Below are 18,882 nucleotides of genomic sequence, written 5' to 3'. Positions count from 1 at the left end.
TACAGCCTGATAACACTGGAGTTGCTGGAGGGCAACAGCAGTCTTTGAAAATAAAGCTTCATTACACTGGCATGGAGAGGTGCTGTTTAATCCTCTTTGGAAGCTGGTCCCGCAATCCTACATTTTAGAAAATGACTAAAAGCCATTGTGCTTTTGATGGGAATTGGTCATTAACGGTACAGGTGCAGACCATGCAGCAGCAGTGTCAGCACAACCCCTTCCCACATCTTCTGGTTCTTAGGAATTCTATCTGATAATGGCAAGAGCAGGTTGTAACAGCACCTTTTTGCCATGGATTAAGTTGTTGCTCATGTGGAGATGTAAGACAGTCACTTTCTTCTTTAGTACTCCATTTCCTCTGCGTGTTAAAACAAAGACAAACATGCCACTTTCTTGTATAGCTGAAAAGCTACTTTACCCTTACTTTCCTACAGACCCTTTCTCTTTTGTATAAAGTTGGGATGCTTTACAGAATTGCTGTATGTTTTTGCCATAAAACACAAATTTAATACAGTATTTAAGTCAAAGTGTATCAAGAAGTATGTTTTTAGTAATTACAGTATATATTTAATAAGTACAGTGCGTATTAAATAAGACCTTGAAATCACAAGGGTAAAAAATACTCCCAAATAACAAAATAAATAACCCAAATAACAAAATGCTGTTGATATTTATAACCAAACACATCCATGCCTGACCCCAGTGAGATTTTATCATCATCTTTGGTCTTTAACTAAACTGGTGCATGCTTCCAATCTCGATATCATCAATGCTGATAATTTAATACATCTTTTGCAATCCTATGAAACAGCTTTCCCAAAGAGGATAGGAAAAAGGAAAGCAATCAGAAAACAACAACAACAAAAACCAAAAGAAAATAGTTAGCAGGTTATTCAGATGCTTATTCAATTTAAATTTTGTATCATTACTGTTCTAAGATTTCTTTTAGCTAATAGCTTGTGGTGTTTTGTTTTGGTTTATTTTTTTGTTTGGTTGGGGTTTTTGTTGTTTGTTTAGTTGTTGGGTTTTTGTGGGTTTGGTTTGTTTTTTGTTTTGTGGGTTTAGTTTTTGGTTTTTTAAGGTTGACATTTGCTTTAGAAGAAATGTATTTATGCAGCTACTTCCAATTTTCCAAGCAAGGGATAGCACTTTTGTAGTTGCTCTTTTATCCAAGGCAATCTTGGTGGCATCCTTTCTTATGGTCACCTGGTGGTAGCACTATGGGGTCTTTCACTTGGACATCCCAAGAAATCACAACTGTTAGGATCAGGACTGAGGAGTTTAGGAAAACAAGCTTTACAGACAAGAACCTCTTGTAGGATTTTTGTGTCTTTTCAAGTAACTTCTAGCACGAGGTTACCTGTTCCCCAAACCCAGGAGGAATCACGCAAGCAAACATGGCACAAGGTGAAGGGGGCTGCACTGGAAGCAAGGAAAAACTTCTTTACTTTAAGGGTGCCAGAGCACTGGAACAGGCTGGCCAGAGAGGTTGTGGAGTCTTCTTCTCTGGAGGCATTTAAGACCTGTCTGGACACATTCCTACGCGATCTAATCCGGGTATACCTGCTTTAGCAGGTGGGTTGGACTAGATGATCTCCAGAGGTCCCTTCCAACCCCAGCCATTTTGTGATTCTGTGAGAGCATGGAGTCTTGCTATGAACCATGCAAGGAGGGAGCTGAGAGCTACAGAAACATGGAAGGGCAGCAAGCAATCCAGAGCGTGCCCTCGTGGCATTTTTTTTGCCAGAGCTGGCAGACAGCCCAACTAGGGCAGGTCTTCTACTGGATATGTTACTCGCAGGCAAGAAAGAACTGTCTGGGAATACGGTAGCTGATGGCAGCCTCAGCTGCAGTGACCATCAATGACAGAGTTTAAATGCTGAAGGAAAGTTCTAAAAGCAACTGGCAGAAGAGAGATCTGGGCTTAGGGACAGTGGACTTTGGTTTATTCAGGGTAGACAAGAAGCTGTCCTGACATGAAAAGGTGCCCAGAAGAGGCCACTGATCTATAAGGACAAACTCCTTGATGCTCTAGAAGTGTCTTCCCCAATGTGCAAAATACAAGCAGGCCTGGCAGAAGGCTCAGCTGAAGAGGGAGCTTCGGTCTGAACTCTACCACCAACACAAAATGAACAGTTTTTGCTTGAGATCAACATAGAAACACTCTTCAAGTGTGCAAGAATGGGACTGGGAAAGGCAAAGCTCCTCTCAGTTTAGAAGAACCAAGAGATAAAAAGAGTAAGAAGGGCTTTACCACTACAGCAGTAGCAAAAGACTATGAAAAATCTTAGCCTGCTGCCAAATGTGATGGACACAAAGGACTCATCCTGGGTCATCAATCACGTTTGCTTTGATGTCAAGAAAAAGAAGCTGAGTATACAAGTGCTCTGATAAAATGCTATCACAAACTTGCACAAAAATTTGTGATTATTTCTGTTAAATCTTTTTAAATCCACTATTTCAGAACTGTTTATTACAGGAATCATATTTAATGTTTTAGACACAGTAATCTTGTAGATTAACAAAGATGCTCCTCCTTTCTCAAGGAAAAAAAGAGGGAAAAGAGATGGACTAAAACATCTGATGTCATAAATTAAAAAACATGGTGTTTTGCCTACATATTAAAAACAAAGTGTTAAAACAACCTGGAGACACATTAAATAGACAAGTTATCTTTGAATATTACATAAACATACGGTGCTAAAGGCAGTTTAGAAAGCTTATAAACACTATTTCCACTAGAATTCAATAATTCCTTATCTCTTAGCTGTAACTACTGCATTCCTCAGCACAACTATTCCAGTTCCACCACAGTTCACTGTGTGTCCTGAACTAGAACAAACTTGCCACCAAAGGCTACATAAAATAATCTTCTACAGTATGGAATATCTGACCACATCAGCACTGATCATGTATTACAAACAGTATTATCACAAATAAGGTGTAAACTCCCCAGTACATTACCTCACATATATATACATTTGGCATAGATAGTTCCTGCCTAAGGAGGCTTACAATGTACACGGGACTGAAGTCTCACGTTTGCAAAATTCCCAAGTATTTCAATAAACTATGCTTGTTTTAACAACTCCTCAGTGACAAAACACCCAGTAACTCCCTTTGGTCATCATAAGATGGAGTAACATAGACAGTAATAATGGAAACTTGCAAACGAATCTGCATTCAAGACAATGACATCTGAACTACGTAGACTTGTTTGTGATCATGCTGTCATTCTGCACAATATGTTAACTTCTATAGTTTAAATCACAACATTCATATGAACTATCCAAGCTCAGCTCAGATGGTCAAGTCACGTTAGACATGCATTTCCATATGTCGTTCACATACATTAATTGCTTACCGTAAGTTTATTACTTACTTTCCATCTACTTCTGGTCTTTTGCACACACAGTGAAACTTGGCACCAAAATCTATATAAAGATCATCCTCTACAACATGGAAGATTCGACCAATGACAATTTTATCTTTTGCAGGTCCCATCTGAATTAAAGGAGAGCGTCTCAACATGGATGCAAAGGATTCTGATTTTTCTGAAGGAACCTACAGATAGAGAAAAAAACATTTCACAAAACATACTATATGACAGAGGAATTAAACTTCTAACATACAAAAAGGCTTTATTCAATACATTACAAGTAGACATTTCTTGAGTCCAGCACATTTTATTAAGACTTGCAAGGAGGTATCTGGTACGTCTCTCCAACCCGAAACATTTTACATGTTAAAGGTAAAACTTTCATTAATTAAGTCACACAAAAACGTAACACTTTGCACCTCCTGAAAAGATCTGCCAGTTAGGCGAAGTAAGATGGTTGCTCAGGTAAGTTGACTCTAACATGCATTCCCAGTATTAGTAGATACTCCTGAAAAGAACATCTGTCATCTCTTCGTTATCTCAAAACAGAACTAGCACCTTGCAGATATTCGTGCAACTATTTAATAATGAATAATACTTAAATATTTATTTTAAAGAACAAAACCATTTTGCCAAAGCAGCAAAAGTAGAAAGCATGCACAGGATTGATCTAACACATAAAAAAAAAAAAAAATAAACCACCATCACTTCTCTCATTTTTTCACTCTATAATATCCAAGTAAACATTTTAATTCAGTTCCTAAATGAACAAAATGCTGGTTTCTTCTCACAGAGCTTTGGGAAAATGGAAGAACATAAATCTTCCTGCTCTTCTTTGTGGACACATCTCTGTTCTGTGATCTGACAAAGCCAACGATCACAGGTGAAAATACCCAGCTATATCAAAGTGAGACTCATTCTCACATATACTTTCCCTGATATACTACATCTGACCAGTTTTCAAGATTACCACCTTTGAAATAGTGTTAGTAAGAAAGCCTTCTTGCCAGTAACGAATGAAAGGGGAGATGCATTTTGGCAGCAATATGTACCTGATATCTGAAAGTGAATCTAAGGTAATAATTTTAGAGATGGATAAACAGATTCCAAAAGAGAGAGTTTATTAATTTTCCCCCACATTTAGCAGTAATTAGAGAATATAACAATTACTTCATGCAAGATCTAAGACTATTTCCAAGCCAGCAGAAAAACTAAACAGAATAATCAAACAACTAAAGGTTTAGAGATCGGTTGGCTTCAACAACACACTTTCCCATTGACTACTCCAAATGGATGCTGAAAATCCATCTATATTTTATATGAGCAGAGAATAATGCCATCATTTTCCACTTGTACATTTAGAAACTTTCAATCTTAGAGAAGTCAAAACAAGAAAGAGCTTTGCTGGAAGGCATGAACAGCATGGGCTGTTCTGACATGACACAACCTCAGGAACTACAAGCCAGAGATCTGACACCTGGTAAATTTGCTGCTTCAGAAATGGGAACTGTTAAATGCGGCATCCCAAGGACAAGGGCTGAACAAAGCGCAACATGCACACACGTGCATGCACACGCACCACACACCCCCCAAAAGAAAGTGGCTGCTGATGGTAAACCACAAACAGAGCAGTAGGATTTTATACAGGAAAGCTCATATCAGATAAGGTTGCAAACAAGATTGTTTGAATTTCACAATGCAGTCTAAATTTAAATATGTGAAAATTAATTGTAGAGGATGGATTTGTAAGTACTCCAAGAATAAACGCAAAACAGTGGAAGCAATAAGAGGAAGTATTTAAATGAGATTTATGATATGAATTGAGGGGGCAGCATCAATCTAGGTGCAACTTTATTTCAATGTATAAGCCATGGGCTAAAAGTAAACATTCCAAAATTAACATCCCATCAAAATTACTCTATCTGGGCAAGAGATTACAAATCAATCCACATATTGAAGTGCCAAAACCTGTTTGAAGGGAAACTGAGGTACAAATCGTGCAAAATTCAGTGGTCTTCCACTGACTTTCTCACTATGAACTCGTTAGTTTGCAGAACCACCCAACCACCAGGACATAGGTCTGTAAGGGTTGAAACCAACCCAGCTGGCACTGCCATGTCTCAGCCTGCAGTCCCTCCCAGACAGAACTCCTGTTCCCTTATGCCACCACTGAAACTCGTCCCAACCTGGAGTAAGCTTGTTTCAGGGCTGCAACAAACAGAACCTGTTTACTTTCTTGTTAGAGCAGTTTCCTATTGGTCTATTTTCCAAACAAGATCAGAGAACCAAGTGAGCATCAGGATGAACAAATGAGGGTGTGACAATGCCCACAGACAAGGGCAAAGACCAGAATACAGCAGCAATATATACACTCAGGATGATAAGGACTATCATTGTTTCATCCCATTTCAGTTATCCTTCACAGTAAGGCAAACTAATGAGAAAATTGGTCTAGTGGGAAAAAAAAAAAAGTACTCCCCAGCTAAGTTCAGGTTTCAGGTAAAAAGCATCTATGTTTTCATATTTCAACGAGATGCAAGGAGGTGCACCTGTGGTTTGCATTAATTTGATGAATGCTACTGGAATCAAGACACTACACTAGATGATCCATTCCCAACAAACAAACTGCCTTATCTTACACGTAAATCATCTGAAAATAGCCCAAACTAGTACAGAGGACCAAGAGAATTTCTGAGTTTGGTATGAAGATTTTCCTAAATCATCTAGAAAGATGGCATTAATAATGGCCATTGAACACACTGAGCTTCTTTTAAGCAATAATACAATTCACAGTAAACTCCTTCATCTCTTGGCAATTACACTCAATTAATGGCATTCACCGCATTCTGTCGCCTTGATACGATGGCACAGACAGCAGGCTCTCTACACTGAAAAAACTTGTTGCTTGTGAAATTTTTATCTCCACATCATGAGGATGGGTACAACAACATCCTATGGATTTCCTGGTCTTATTACCTAAAAATGGTCCATTCTAGTTAATAACATCTCTCTCCTTTATCTCCCTGGCAGGAGAAAAATACAGATACAAAATTCTCTCACATGCAAACTTGCCTGTTAAATAATGTCTGTAGAACACAGACAAGTGTTATCTTCACACACTGATAGATGTGCTCATTCCTTACTAGAACAGAGATTAAACTCACTAAGATACAGATGCTAATGCACAAATCCTTGATAATTCTTCAGTATGTACAGTTTTCCAAGAAGCCACCAGGAATCAGTTTGTATTCTATCACAGGTCTACAAGTCTTCTGCATTCTCCTTTCTGTTTCCTGGAGAGGAAGTTCTCAAAAGCATAAATATTTAATTTATGTGTACAAGAATCCTCAAGGGACTCAATTGCTTACTGCCACCAAGGATTCTTCTGTGGACAGACTAGAAACAGTGAGTTCTCAGGAGAGGAGATCTCATTAAACAGTAATTTATCTCAAGCATTTAAGGAGATTTAATGATGTTCCGAGTACTTTCTGCCACAATTTCCAAATCTTCTCAACTGGATTCCACAGAGTAGCACTACAGAAAAAAAATAAGACATAAGATAGCAGGGCAACATACTTTATTAAGCACTCCACTTCTCTGATTCTTAAGGAGTATTGGCCATGTAGCTGCGACAGATAATGCATCGATAACATGTCAAGTTACAAAAATTTGAGAATATTACAAAATTCAGAATCACAAAGGGCACATTCTGTTCAAGTACCTGAAGTATGAAGCGTTTTTTCTCCTCCTCCTTCTTAAATGTCTAACCTGTTTGATTGCTCCCTCTAATTTCTAGGTTTTAAAGTTTTTCACAAATATCTGGATGTCTTACTTTCTGCGAGCATAGTTCAATAAAAAACAGTAGCTCTTTCAATAACAGAATACATTGCAAGACTATATATATTAACCAGAGAGTGGAGAAAATCATAGATTTAAACCCCAGTAAGATCCAAACAAAAAAGAAATAACTCTGATGGAGGCATGTAACACAGGATAATATTTCTAGACCAAAGCCTATGACTATACAAGCAGGGTGGTCTGATCCCACTCACTGAGCAATATGTCTTTAAAACCCCAGCTACATGTTGTATGTTTGCTTGCAAAGGCAAGTAGTGTGCATGTGGGAATGCGAGAGATACGGATGAAACACAAACAAATGAGATGGGAGATGGCTTGGATATACTCAAAACTTGCCTGAAAAAGGCCCTGAGCAAGCTGAACCAAGTTAGTCCTGCTTTGAGCAAGGATGACCTCCTAAGATCACTTTCAAGACATATCATTTTATTTAGGAAAAACGGGAAACTGGAAACCTGCTGTAAGAATATTAAATACATTAAGCCAACTCAATACATTAAGCCACTGCCTGACCAAGTATATATCGATAATGGACCTGTTTCAATCAGCAACCTAAAAAGGTTTCACTACCTACCAGCCTCCGAGACCTTCATTTCCATACCTTGCCACTACTAGAAGTGTGCACTGTTGTTCAGATGTAAACCTAAATCCCAGAAATTTCCTAACAGTTGTTGTAGGCAGTACCAGGGTAACAGGTCATAGAGATTCACGCAGTGCATATACTAAATTCCTCTCTAGTGTAGTTCTACTATTTTTTACTCAAATGAATGCAACAAGATCTATTTCAGTCAAAACTTCTTGCGCAGAAGAATATCGCCTTCAAGGTAACAGGACCAACTTGGACAACATACCGCAAAAGCTGACATCCTAATGGCCTTCCATCCAGAAACAGCACAAGGAGCATCACCAGCTCCAGAGTTCTTCTAAATTTATCAAAGAACAACCATCGAGCTTTGCTTCCATCACCACAGTTTCCTTGTACATTTCAGTTCTTCTAAAAAACCAGGGTGAAGACTCAGAAGGAGCACTGAGAGGGCTGATATACGACTACACTGACTGAAATTCCAACATACAAGCAGCTCAAAGTAATTTCTCTGAGTGCTGCCTTCTTTTTATACATTAAACTCTTTGGTCTAATGCCGGTGACTATTGAGAAGTTCAAGAGATCTTACTCTGGTCTCGGAATGTAATCACTTAAATTTCAGGCCTTGTGTCTTTAACCCATCTCAAGCAGAGATACAGAACTCTGTCTCCTCTTGACCAAATAGGTTCAAGTACTTTGTACACCTCTAACTTTGAACATATTCACAACTTCGTGCCTAGCAGCAATCAGTGACTTTAGAGCTTTCTCAAAGCAAAGGTTCTTCTTCCTGTGCTAGTAGGAAAGAAAAGTTTAGGGAAAAAAAAAAAGTTTAAAAGAGCTGACATTAATGTATATTACTTATTTACTCTAAAATATTATCAACCTCTGGGAAGTGCCTAATTGAGTATTCTTAAAAAATAACTCTTGCATCTTCAGGCTCATTCCACTGCACAGCTGTTGTTTAACACAGCAGCGTTCCCACCGAACCTGCAGAGCTCCCCCAAACCTCCTGCAGCCACAGACTTTGTGTCACCTCTCCTGAAGTGGTTCTGTCCTGGGCAAAGTGCCCCGTGCTGCCCATCTTGGGTCTCTGCCACTCGCATCTCTACCCAAAGGACAGGCCAAAACAGAATTATTCTTCTGCCTTCTATTTTTTAAATACTGTCCCACAGTTTATATACATCCATCATTCAGCACTAACTACAGTATTATGTACCCTACTCCTTTGCAGAAGGCTTGAACCTACCATTATTTTTTCAGACAAGGTACAGCTCTGCAGGCTGGAGATTCACCTACTTCTTCATTATCAACAGATATGTAAACAACAAATAGAAACAAAATCTGATAAATACTTGTCATATACAACACATGACTTGCTTATATCAAACAACTGAAGTCCACACTGTTTTCCAATATATCCAATTTACAACCCAAACTGGGCAACCACAAAGGCAAGAAAGATCTCTTTGGTTTCCTTTAAACAAGAGACTTCTCCATGTTGTTCTACACAAACAGGTAAAAGTAAGGAACTAACGGAAACTTCTTGCTAACAAAGGGTTTTGAAAATTAAGTACTGTATAAAGCTGAAACAAAAGCAAGATTTGTGTTATTATAAAACTACTTAAGGAAAATAGTCCAAAGAGAAAGCATAAAAGGGGGATCCGTGATTCAAAGCAGAAATAAAAGCAGTGATTTAGAGAAAAATCCAAGATTAATGACCACAAAGTCACAAAGGACAGCTCTGAAAGCAGTCAAGGGGAAAACTGGAAGGTTCCCTGCTAGTAAGTAAGAAGATATTTATAAAAAGCTTCTTATGAATCACTTCCTATGCAAAGATTGTTACAAGGCCAAATTTCTGTAAAGACAGCACTTGCACACAAGCTGACACTATGATGACCTGAATTCTTTACGGGAATTATTTTAGCTATAAGGATTCTAATAGATATTAAATAATTAATATTAGAATATAGAGTCCAGTAGAAGAAATATCAGTATAACTAAAAATTCCAGCAGATACCATATTCATTAATTTCTGCCCACATCCAAGTAATTATTTGAATTGCACCCTCAATGGCAGCAAACCCCAAATTACATGGGTTTGGAATAAACATAAATAGTGTCGGTAGTCATCTTTTTAAAGGTAAGTTTTGAAGAAGGCAAGAGAGGGGACAAGAAAACAGAACCGCTTTTTAATAGAATATGGTACTACAAACCCAGTGTTCAAGAACAGCAGAGTGAGCAAAAAGGTTTTCTCCAAGACACTAAAATTTGGAGGGAATAAACTCAGATTTTATGATCAGAAAAAGCAAAGGAAAACAGCACTTTTTGAAGAGGATGAGGGAAACTGACTGCTATATTTTCATTCTTAGCTTTATTAATCCTTTATTAACTTTCAAAAACCTTGCATACTTAGGGTTTTAATTGGCCAGAGTTATTTCCCCATCCCAACCTTAAAACTACAAGCACCCCCAGAGAATTGACAGAAAGCAAAGCAAATTTCTGCTGTTTCAACCAAAAGAGGAACGTACATCCATTCTCCTCAGCACAGTGAAGAAATGTGGTTTAAGAAAGCAAAACAAACAACCATCTTCAGCCAAAAAGGCTGGAAGTAAAAATCTGAAACTAAGTATTTAAGCATCACTTGCTGAGAAGCAGTTACTAAGCATTTTGGCAAAACGTAATTTAAATTTAACTGTAGATATTAGGATTTTTGGTGACTAACTTACTGTGCAAGCCTAATAGTATTTTGTAAAGACCTCTTCAATAAAACCCTAATGCCTTTTTTTTTTTCAATACTGCAGGATTAGGCTTTAAGGAGGACAGGTACGTAAGCCAAGGTATCTCCATACTCACTCCTAACTTAAAGGAGAATTGTGACTCATTAAGAAGAGGCTACCACACAAAAATATCTACAAACCTATTCTGAAATGCATGTAATGCAGAAACAACTGATTTTCCCTGAAGAATATCTTCATTTTGTTCAAGTCACAGTTCCTATTTACCAAGCTTTCTCATCCCAAAAAGAATAAATATCAAAAGGACTGAACTTCATCTTTACTAAGAATATTTCTATTCATATTTTGTAGAATTAGTCAAAGGGAAATAAACATGGTTATAGGAGGTTAGAAGTGTAATAGTTGTCACACTTGGCAAAGAGCATTGGAAGATTTTGCTTGGCTACAAATGCAATTTTTAAGCCAACTGCACATATTGAAATAACTTTTTTTTTTAAGTGTTTTAAATTATATTTTGATTGAAGATTAGGAAAGGATTACACTTGTATTTTAAAAACAATGAAAGATTCATCATATACTATTTTATATCAGTTTACGTTCATCAACATCTTTCTATCAGGCTCCGTATTTTGGTATTTATTGCAATGCTGACTGCTGAATACAGTATATTCCAAACTTAATTTTATTTTTTGCATACAAAATAGCTTCTAATTAAAAGTATCTCTGCTTTGCAGAGAACATGCAATATAGTTGTATTTATATATTTGAATATATATTGTCTTCATAATAATGAACAATGTAATATTGTGAACTAAGCACATTTTTAACAGAGATGCAAATAACAATTATCTGAATACAGGTAGCACTTAACCAGTAAAATACCATGGTGAAAACAACCTTTGTCTCTCATAATTACATTATTCAAGTAGGATCATGCAGATCTCAAACAAAAAAAAATCATAATAATAGGATTGGTACGCTGTGCATAATATTAATATTTATATTAACAGGCTCTCCTGAATTGCACTTTCAATATCAAAACTTCTTTATTGTCTAGAAATCTCTTCACATCGTTATTAAGGCTACCTGCAGCTTTTATCTATTTGAAGAGGTGTATTTCTTAGATGCATCATTGAGATGCGGTATATGAACTGTTCCTCAAACTCATGAAAGAGCACAATTTTTTAGAATACTTTGTAATATTATGTATGTTACCCATGTCTTATTACATGCTCCTAAATCAAATGTAGCAATACTGCTCATAAAACAAACGTATTTTTTTCCAATTAACAGACTTCGTATGTCCTACAACAAATACTGCACTATCAGAGTAAATCCAAAGACAGGTGATTTTTTTTTTAGTCACTATGGTTATACCTACCCCTTATCAGAAGAGTCCAAAGTACACTGTATTTTGAGTCTGATTTTTTTATTTTTTGGTGATACACAATAAAAACTTAAAACTATACTTTTTCCTGTGGCTTTACACGACTATGCTCAGAAGGAATGGAATAAGATAACAGAGCACCTCTGGGAAGGAGAAGGATATCAAAGCTGTATCAAGAAAATTAAGCATCTACAGCTGCTTCTAGACCCTTTTTTGAAGTTTCTTCATCAATCAGTTGCCCATTTAAAATACCAGAAAGCAAAGAAATCATATTGTAACACACTATAATGCTATTCAAACCACCAAGGCTTACCCAACAAATCTTATAAATGTACAGTCTGCTGCACTGATTGACTCAATACCAACTTCTCTGTGTTTGTAGTAAAATAAAGATTTTGCTGTTGTCTTCACATTTTGATTGAATACACAGTGCAGAAACTGCAAAACAAGACTTCCATAAAGAATTTCAAATGCAGCTTTGAAAATATGCTGCTGGCTTGCCAGAAGGATCATTTACTAAACAACACATAACATTAAATAGTACATAATTTGGTCAAAATAAAGCTGGTTATTTTTCTTGAATTTAAATAACTTCTATATATAATTTAAAACATTGAGTGTTTATCTATTTCTTTCAACAAAGCAAAAAATTAGAACATTGCAATGGTATCAATACAAGATTTTAAAAACTTGATGCCCAGGGTCACCCAGCACAGGTTGCACAGGAATGTGTCCATCCAGGTGGGTCTTGAATGTCTCAGAGAAGGAAACTCCACAACCTCTCTGGGCAGCCTGTTCCAGTGCGTTGGCACCCTCAAAGTAAAGACATTTCTCCTCATGTTTAGAAGCAACCTCTTATGCTTCAGCCTGTGCCCCTTGCCCCTCATCCTATCGTTGGGCACCACTGACAGGAGTCTGGTCCCATCCTCTTGGTACCCACCCTTCAGATATTTATAAACACTGATGAGATCCCCTCTCAGCCTTCTCTTCTCTAGGCTGAACAGACTCGTCCCTCTCAGTGTCTCCTCAAAAGAAGCTCCAGATCCCCATCATCTTTGTAGCCCACCACTGGACTCCCTCCAGTAATTCCTTGCCCTTCTTAAACTGGGGAGCCCAGAACTGGACACAGTACTCCAGTATAATACAACACACTCCTCCCCTGTGCCTGTACCGGTTCCTTAATGGGCTGGGATCAGCTCCCTCAGCAGGAAGGTTCCCCCCTCTCCGTTTGCTGCTGGTCACCCCGAGGGGCCCACCAACATCTGCTCACCAAAATCCACAGCCTGCACAGCACCCAAACTGCACAGCTCTCCAGTGTCATTCTGAACAGAAATCACCCAGTCTCTACATCAAGGAAGTGGGTGATCCTACCACATGTATTACATGAAAAAGAAAATCATACCAGATGAGCATACACAGTCCTAAGAACAGCCCACAGTGTTTTGAGCCCAGTATTTGCCTGTGCAGCTGGATTGTTCAGAATGGTGTGTCATTTCTCTGAGCAATTCTGTGTTCATGTCCTGGCATTATAGGTTGCTGTATGGGGTTGCCATGCTGAAATAGGACCCTGGCAATCCCACACAACAGCACTGTTGAATCTTCAGTTTGGCAGTTTCTCCAGTGATCACCAGCCCAGCTTTCCAGGCTCTTTTCCAGGCCCCTGGAGGACAGGATGCTGTTCCAATAGCCATATTTAAGAGAGTAACTGGGATCTCCCACAGCAACAGTGGATGTAAATATCCTGTTGATAACAGTAACCACAAGGAAGGCCTTCAATTCCTACTTAACTTTTAGATTACAGTTCCATGCACCTTCTTCTAGATATCTCACATGCAGGCAATCAACAGCAGACTGCTGTCATTCACTTGCTTTCCTCTGCAATACTGGTAATCCAAAGACAGTTCGACTTTTGCGATTCCACTCTGACAGCCAGTCATCCATGGCATATCACACACTCACGGACCTCCAGCAATGCCAAAGTGATCACTTGCTGACCCTAACCTATCTGAAGGAGCAAATCTGAGAAGACAACCACAGCCCATGGGTCCTTGCTGCAGTTTTCCTCACGCTGAGGACAGAGCTGTGCACGGTGCTCAGGGCCTTCCCACGCACTTCTGTGCTTCTGAGGCACTGCTGCCTGGCACAGCTCTGCACAACTTTACTGTACTGTAATTACACCCTCCAAAGGGGCAGCCTGCATCATTTGTCTGCTGTTCACCAACAACAAACTCTTGTCTACTTTGCTTCTGAGAGTGTTGCTCCAACACCACGTGAATTCTACAAAATCTGGTCATGCAAGCACTTCTGCCATGAACAAAGCAGGCCACCCGACAGACCCAGCTGGGCCTGTTTTGATTTTGGTGCCTCAGCCAGAGCGTTCACAGGCTAAAACTGCTCCTTCACAGAGGTCTCAAGGACAAACCAGCTCATTCCGCTATAATGGAAATGAGCATTTTGAGCAGATCCAGGTGAGAGGATGCTGAGGAGCCTGCGCACAGTCTTCATCTCACACAAACCTGGAAGCACAAGGATGCATTCGCAGTGCAGCGCGAGCAGACACAGCCCAAGTTTCTCAAACACAGCCATGGAAGCTGACAAAGTAGGGCAAGAGAAACTTCCAGGTAAAGAGAACTCATTCCAGCTGTCACAAATCCCACAGCCATCAAGTCCCACTCTCAGTTAGTCAGCAGTTTCCAGTACTTGAATGCTGGCCAGAAGGTAATCTGCCTGAGAGAGGAACCTCTGTGCCTGACATATATGGTTTTTAAAATGCTGTCACATTTGTAATCAAACCAAAAATGTTCTTAAGTTATTTATTAACACTGGAAAAGCACTCCATCCACACAAGATAATAAGTGTACTAAGAAATATTATACCATAAAAATTAAATGGGAAAGTTGCACTAAATATAAGTAAGTATTTTTGTTCTCAAATAACTGTAACTTCAGTAAAATTGTAGTCTAAAAGTAAATTTAAGTTGGAAGATAGATTGTAATATTTTCCACCAATAGTTACATTAAAAATAATCAAGTTCTTTTTTAATGCTTGATTTCAGAACACCCAGTGTTACATATTGTTTGAAACTGAGCTTGCCAAGATACTGCATAAGCAAGACACATATACATCTTTTATAAAGAATACCTATGTAACTTTCAGAAGTGTAATACATTCCTTTAAAATTATCACTTTTGTGTTTTAGTTTCTAATCTCTTCCCTAAAACATAAATAAGGCAACTCTTTATATCACCTATCAAAATAGTTTTTATTTTCTTCTCTTTATAAATATTGATACGTTATTTTTTTAAAATAGTGACAAGAAATCTAAATATGTGGACACCCTCCTCAAGTTTCTGAATATTTTCAGGAAAGAATCTCTGGCTGACTAAGCAGATTTTAAAATATGCACATTTCTGGGAGAATAATTTCTAATCTCTTTGTTACAGAAAGTAGTTGTTACAATGTACCGATACCAACCCAGTCCTTTCCATCTGAACTTCTTCTAAAGTTCTGTTTTTTCTTAATAAATGCTTTCCCTCACAACACAGCACTCAAGGACCTAAATAGGAAATTCCTGAAATGTGCTACTTTTCCTGCGTCATTTAGAAAGAAGCGATGCCCTCTGCCGTGCCGGGCGCGGAGGTTCACCTGGACCCAAGCGCAGCATCCCTGCACGGCTGCCTCGGCGGGACCTGCCGCCAGAATCGCTGCTTCTCAACAAACACTAAATTTCTGCTTACGTCACTGATCTCTGACATCCACCTGGTGGTCTGTACCCTCTTACTATGAAGTAAAAAAACACTAACAGAAGTTTGATCATGCTTGGTCAATTATTGCAGTCCAGTGACAAAGCTATCATAGCGATAACTCGTTTCTACCTAAAAATACATTTGACAAACTTCACCGCTTATTTTTTTTAAACATTTTCGGACTACTTAGTTGAGAGTGCACAAAAATATGCTATGTATTCTTAAATAGTTACTTGATTCTTACATCATCTTCTTGTCCTAAGCTGGTAACCCAGCTTAGAACACGAACCAACACCCACTGCTCTACCCCATATCAACAAAAATCATCACATCCTATGTAAAAGGCAAGGTTTCCTATTTTCCTAGGCAGACAGCTTTAATCAACAAATAAAGGTAATACTTAAAGCATCTCCTGTCCTAAAAGATTTCTTTATCTAACTGTACAGAAAAGAACTTACACCAGTCTTTTTTTTGCTGAGTTTAAGAATGCAAAACTGAAAAGTTCTAAAAATGCAGAAGGAAAAAGCAGCAAGAAGTAAGGTGCCTGCTGTAGACAAGGTTAAGTATGTGGGTTTCTCAGAACATTCTGTTTATCATATTGCTAACTCTTTAACAGTTTAATCAACATTCAAGTGACTACTCTATAAGATCGACTATCTGCAAAACAGTAACAACAGAATTGTGAACTGAAAGTGAAAAATTAAACACAAGGCCCTACAAAACTACCAACATCACAGAGAATAACACCAGGCAACTACAAAGCAAGGTCAGCAGTACGCATTTGCTGCTGTGCCCAAAAAACTTAAAAGCTACCTTGGAAAAATACCATCATGCTTTTTGAATTATCTTAGACAAACACATGTCAACAGGCCCATTTATCAAGTTTCCTGCCATCTGTATAAAATAAGCCACTGCCTACCAAATACCATTCATGCAGCTTCAAAAATGAGGGAGAAACAGCTGGCATGGGAAACCAGTGCAGAAGCATCATTAAACCTCCGTATTTTCCTTTTTCCTAAAGAAACACTATGGACCCAAATAACATCTCTGTAGTCTCACAGGGCACAATTACTCCAGAAACCAGGGAGCGCTTTGTACCTGTTTGCTAGCAGAGACAAGGGACACAAGCTTTCCTCCAGCTAAGGCTCAGGTACAGGATGAGCAAAACCATGTTCCTCTTGCTTGAGAGGGCAGATCCTGCAGACACATGGCATCCCGAAACGGGCTGCAGCGAGAGCCACCACACCCTCTCCTGACGAGAGCGCATTGCTCCCCTTCAAAGGGTTTTCTCAAAAGGTCTTCTAATGCTTTGAGGTTTTACAGCTGCATCCACTACATCCTCCCACCAGTATCACCCAGTTCAGGGCTGCTTCCAGCTGTGGAAAGTTTATTTACCAAATAACACACTTCCTAGCAATCAAAAAATCAGTCAAAAGTGGTGAAAATGCAATTTCAAGAAAACTACATAGAACCAACATATTACACTGCAAGTCAGACCGCTTTCATTTCCTCTCATTTCAGAATCCCATGTCCCACTGCTAACTCATTCTCACCAGAACCCACTCTCTCTTCTGCACCCTCTAGAAAGAGCAAACAGTCAATAATCATCAATCACACTCAGGCTCACTGACTGCTTTGCTAACTGGACTAAGAAGAGCATGAAAGTCGACTTGTGACTACCTTACTTCTTCTCATTGTTATGCTTTTAATACCACCATGGTGCTGCAAACCAAGCTACTGGTCTTCCTCTTGTTTGAGTTAGAAAGTAATTCAGGAGAGTGTAGAGAAATCCAGTTCTTCATTTTACATTCCTAGTTTAATTTCTGTATGACATTATTTTATATTTGTACATGTAATTCCACTTGGAAATGATTTTGCAAATACTATATAACATTTGTGTTAGTTCAGAGCCTTTAAATGCTTGATGACTATTTATAGACAGAAACAAAACAAAATCTGCTCTTAGCTTCTTAAACAGAAAAAAAAAAAAAAAGAAAAAAAGGGGAAAAGAAATCACCCCCCCACCAAATTCCTGAAGTAACATTCATCTTTTACATCTTCTCCAGCTAGATCAACTGAGTCCCTTCCTCAGCTGTTCTCTAGACAACCCCCTTGGGCACCACCTGAGCAGCATCCCAGGTTAGAGAGACCTTTCATCTTTGCACAGCCAGCCTAGCTAGCGTGGATATTCCACAGAAAACAGAATGTTACAGATTATGCAGTAATTGGGCATATTAGGTCCTGGGTTAAGTGACAGAGGTATTTCTAGTTCTACACTCGCAGTACTAAACCAGCCCTGTAACATTCACAGCATTAATCTCCATATCCTCCGGGGCACAGTCCAAGCAATCTCAGCCCCTGATGTGGTCCAACACAACTGGAAATGTTAGTAAAAGAAACAAGGAATGTCAAGGATCACAGCATCACTTCTACCTGAGCTAAAAACAGAGGTCAGGGCTTTTCAGTCTGGAAGAGCTATTCTGGGACACAGTATACACACACTGCTTTTTCCTGTTTCCCTAGACATCTGTTATGGTCACTGACACAAGAGATACTGGGGGGAAATCAGCATGACAAAAATCAATGCAACAGACATAGAAAGTGATGGTTACTCACAAAACCTCTTCATTTATTTTACTCACTCACACTCATTTTTTCACAAATTTTGTTCACTCACATTATCACACTTACAGACTCCCAGGAAGCACCTCCCAAAGTGGGCTGGACAGCATCACCTGGGTGCAGCTCCGAAGAAGGATGGCAGCTACCAACGCCTCACCACATCTCCCACGTTCTCCCTATTTGACAGTGATGAACCAGGGTCTGGACAAATCTCTTAACCCTTCAGGATCCTCGATTTTACTCCCAAGAAGTGGTTTTTTTAACTCTTGGAGAACTCCGCTTTTCTTCATTCACACACACTATTCTTTCAACCCATGGCTTCCTGTTTCTCTTCACACTTTCATACATGCATTTCCACGTGTTTCATTCACATTAACCTTAGTATTTCTGCTACAAATTCCTAGACTACTGGCCTATTAGGTCGGTCTTTGATCCTACCGGCTAAAATTGTTTTAATTAAAAACTTTCCACATTATCCCTACCTGCATAAGTTTTTTTTCTAGGAGTGCGTTAAAAAAAAAAGCGTAAGAGCCGCCAGCACTTCTGCGCGGGGCGGCGAGAAGTGAAATGAACAC

At 38.8% G+C, this 18,882-nt stretch overlaps 1 protein-coding gene across 1 annotated transcript in view; it reads right to left on the bottom strand.

Moving 5' to 3' along the window:
• The window catches only part of MRPS28 (mitochondrial ribosomal protein S28), a 76,642-nt gene that overhangs the window by 57,436 nt on the left and 324 nt on the right, over nucleotides 1–18,882 (bottom strand). Inside the window, exon 2 of the mRNA XM_065831113.2 lies at nucleotides 3,383–3,564. Within this exon, the coding sequence (XP_065687185.1) occupies nucleotides 3,383–3,564 (182 nt within the window). The remainder of the gene's footprint in view (nucleotides 1–3,382; nucleotides 3,565–18,882) is intronic.

The sequence above is a fragment of the Patagioenas fasciata genome, chromosome 2 (assembly GCF_037038585.1).
Source record: "Patagioenas fasciata isolate bPatFas1 chromosome 2, bPatFas1.hap1, whole genome shotgun sequence".
In the NCBI taxonomy this organism is placed as follows: domain Eukaryota; kingdom Metazoa; phylum Chordata; class Aves; order Columbiformes; family Columbidae; genus Patagioenas; species Patagioenas fasciata.
Note: the sequence above shows the minus strand (reverse complement) of the source record. Positions and strands in the feature narration are given on the sequence as shown.